Source organism: Olea europaea, unplaced genomic scaffold, assembly GCF_002742605.1.
Source record: "Olea europaea var. sylvestris unplaced genomic scaffold, O_europaea_v1 scaffold2013, whole genome shotgun sequence".
NCBI lineage: Eukaryota > Viridiplantae > Streptophyta > Magnoliopsida > Lamiales > Oleaceae > Olea > Olea europaea.
The window spans coordinates 89346-93288 of NW_019238017.1; the positions used below are offsets into that span (position 1 = coordinate 89346).

General features: G+C 36.2%; 1 protein-coding gene across 1 annotated transcript; it reads right to left on the reverse strand.

The window, feature by feature from the left end:
- Nucleotides 1-2168: 2168 nt before the first annotated feature.
- LOC111379639 lies at nt 2169-3366 on the reverse strand. Its single transcript, XM_023003058.1, has 2 exons — nt 2778-3366; nt 2169-2437 (listed from the first exon to the last, which is right to left on the reverse strand). The coding sequence occupies exons 1-2, from the start codon at nt 3364-3366 to the stop codon at nt 2169-2171; spliced, it is 858 nt and encodes a 285-aa protein (XP_022858826.1).
- Between the last annotated feature and the right edge of the window lie 577 nt (nt 3367-3943).

Here is a 3943-nt window from a genome sequence, read left to right on the forward strand (position 1 = left end):
TCCTGACCCTCTGTGGTCAAATATACCTTACATTTCTCGTAAGATTCACTCATTCCCAGTGTGTAACCTAAAGTTGAATATTTCATTACTATTCTCACCTTCTCGAGTTCAGGTGGACGTTAGTAATTGCAAGTCAACACTTCAGTGAACAAGGATTCTCCAATGATTTGATTGCTTTGACCGCCCCGACTCAACTAGCAAATTATCTTGCATCAAAAGTCAAATTCCCTCAAATAAGTTTTAGGGTTTAACCAAGATATTTAGTGTTTTTGCTCTTTTCATGCACTTGCTTTTTTTTTTTCACAAGTTATTTTATTTATTTATTTATTATTATTATTTTAAATTCTTTCCATTAAACTTTCTAGATGACCCCTGTAGTAGGCTTTAGGCCGATGACTCCTAAATCAGATAATTTTAAGGCACCAGATTTTAAACACCCTTATAGGCTTACTGACCCGAGTCAAAATTCAAGTGCAACTTCATCTCTGATTGGCTTCTAAATGACTTCTGTAGTGAACTTTAGGTCAATGACTCTCAAGTCAAATAACTTTAGGGCACCAGGATTTAAGATACCCTTGCAGACTTAATCACTCGAGTCATAAAGTAATCAGAGAAAAGATTAGAATTTTCAAATGTATATGTCTTGATTAGTGCATTGCCCCTTATCACACACTTATTCAAACAAATCGACCTCCAACTTAAGACTCTTACCTAGTTTTATCATGTTAGTCTAAGACAATCTATACATAAGTTTTTACACATGGAATCTAAATTCACATCCGTATCTTCCTACAACTGTAAAGTCACCCCCAAACTATGCTAACTTTGGTCTAAGGATAAGTAACTTATTATGGTTTAGGTAAAGCATCTATGTCCAATTAAATCAACCTATCTGACAAATGAATCAACTCGTTTCATCACAGTGTCAGACTCAATTCTGGTACACGTATAATATCGAGTTTTGCAAGGTTAAGCTTCAATCAATCTAGCATGCATCCTATCCACAATTCATAAATCAACAGAATCTCAAAGTAAAACGTAATTGTAAGACAAAATGTCCAACTTAAAAAAATTTCACGTAGGCAATTAATAATAATACACTCCCCTAAATTTAAACTAAACATTGTCCTCAATGTTAAATTTAAAGGAAAATGAAGAGGACTTCCCTGAAATGTCAGTATTGCCTATGATGTTGTGATGTCTTGATGTTGCATTTGATCGACTATTCTTCCATATTCTCCTCCAAACTTGAAATTTGTCCCATTTTCTCCATGTCCATGTTGGTTTAAGTATTCCGCGACGTCATGTTCCTGAGAAATTAAATTTGAAAAATTAAACTCATGGAACAAGGGAACTCCTTAGTTGAAACAACTAATAACCAACTTAATTACTCCAAGACCTATGGGTAGAAGGGGTATGGGTGATAATTCATGAATAAATTATAAATTAAACTATGCTAGAACTTTGAAAAAAAAAGAAGCTTGGGTTGCCTTCCAAGAAGCGCTTCTTTTAAGTCATATAAACTTGACTTGTGCCGCTGATTTATCATGGTGGTCAAACCAAGTTATTCCATCATTGCATTTTGTACAATTTTCATTGATACAGTCCTTTTTTGGTCTCCAGATTTTGATTTGTCCATTCTTATCTCTACCAAGAAGTTCTCCAAATTTTTTTTTTGTTATGACAGATTCGTTGATCAGATGACTATTCTTCATCAATTCTACAACAATCATTTTTATTGGGAGGTTTCTCATATTGGATGTAAATATTGAATATCTTCTGCTTGTCCTCCACCCTCAAGATTAGTTCTCCCTTCTTCATGTCAATAAGGGTTCGTCCCGTTGCTAAGAATGGTCGACCTAATATATCTAGAATGTCTCGATCTTCTGGTATGTCCAATACAATGAAATTCACATGAAATATGAAATTTCCTAGTTTACGAGTACATCCTCAACTTTGCCACGTGGCCTTGCGATTGTTTTATCAGCTAGTTAGAGCATTATTGATGTTGAGTTGATTTCACCTAGTCCCAATTCCCTATAAACAGAATACGACATTAGATTGATACTAGCAATAGTGTCGCACAATGCATTAATTGAGTAGGAATTTCCAATTGAAATTGGTAAAGTAATACTCCCTGGATCCTTCAATTTGGCAGGCAATTTGCTCTAAACTCTTGCACTACTTTCCTCAGTTAATGCCACAGTTTCAAACTTTGGAAGCTTTCTTTTCTTTGTCAACATCTCTTTCAAAAATTTCGCGTAGCTTGGAATTTGTAGTATTGCATCAATGAACAGAACATTGATCTGGAGCTTCTTGAGAACATCAAGAAATTTTTCATAATTTGTATCTTGTTTGTTCTTCTTGAGCTTTTGAGGAGAGGGAATGGGAGGCATGTAAGCTTTGTCTAGATTTGATGCTTTGGCAGGTGATGTTTCTGTACTTTCTCAATTTTCAGTTATGTTTGGTGCAGATTTTTCTACTTTTGTAGCTTCATCAATCACTTCCTAGTCATCTTTTCTTTTGGGTCTCTCTGTAGTGATTTGGTGATTGTACCTCGCTCTTTGTATTTATGACATGAATATTTTGCTCCATCGACTTCTTTCGAAGTCTTTGGGAAAACGGAAGTGTAGGTACATATGTTTTAACTTTCACGGGGGCTCTGAGTAGGTCGTTCTCCACTACTTTAATTACCATCATCTGTTCCTTAGGATTCATCATAGTATTACCTGGCAATGTCCCTTGTGGATGTTCTGCAATTTGTTGCGCTATCTAACCAATTTGTGTTTCCAGTTTCTTGATGAATGCCTGTTGATTTTGAAAGTTCGTGTTAATTTGTTGGAACACTTTGTCCGTCTTCTGCACGTATTGTTGAAACATCTTCCCCAAACTTGGTCTTCTTTCTTGCTGAAAATTGTTCCCATATGAGTTGAAATTACTAGAGCTATTTTGAATAAAGTTTACTTGTTCCTCTGAAGAAGTGAGCATCATGCAGCTCTCTATAGCGTGATTTCTCCCAGAATTTTCACATGCTGAACTGGCTATCATTGCATTTGCTCCATGTGTTTGCAATTTTACAAGTAACTCTACCTGTTTTGTTAAAGCTGCTATCTGTGCATTGGTAGATATCATGCTGTCTAATTCATACATTCCTGCTACCTTTGGTGGTACCTCTCTTTTTGATGATAACATTGAATGTATGGTGACAATTAACTCAAATAGGTCCATGGTTTGTTGCGCTGATTTCCCTATGATTGATCCACCAGCGGAGGCATCCACTTGAGATTTTGACAGTGGTGTAAGTCCGGTGTAGAAGTAATACACTTGGTTTCCTAAAGTGATTCCATAGTTTAGACATTTTCTCATCAGCTCATTAAATCTATTCCATACCTCGTGATAACTTTCTCCATCTTTCTGTTGAAAAGTTTGAATTTTCAATCTGATTTTAGCTACTCTGGCCTGTGGGACAAATTTATTGCAAAATTTCCTGGTTAGTTCTTCCCATGTAGTAATACTGGCATGAGGCTATGCATATAACCATCCCAATGCAGCATTTCTCAATGTAGATGGAAATAACCGTAATTTAGCATCTTCATTGACCCTCGGAGTATGGAAGTTCTTACAATTTCTGTGAAATTTGGAGATATGTCTGTTCGAATTCTCGTGAGGCAGCTCATACAATTGCAGAGTGTTGCTCATCAAAATAATCCAATTTGGCCTGATCTGAAAGTTATTCACCCCAAAATCTAGATACACAATAATGGAGCGCATGGGTGCTGTTATAGGTGTCAGGAACATCAATACTGGCAAATCACCTTCATTTATGTCCCCTCGCTCATGCTGTTGTTCCGATGGTGCTACCACTTTTGTGGCCATTTGTTCAATCGGCTGAATAGGGATAGAGATTTGTTGATTGTCCGCCATTTGATATTACTGTTTTTGT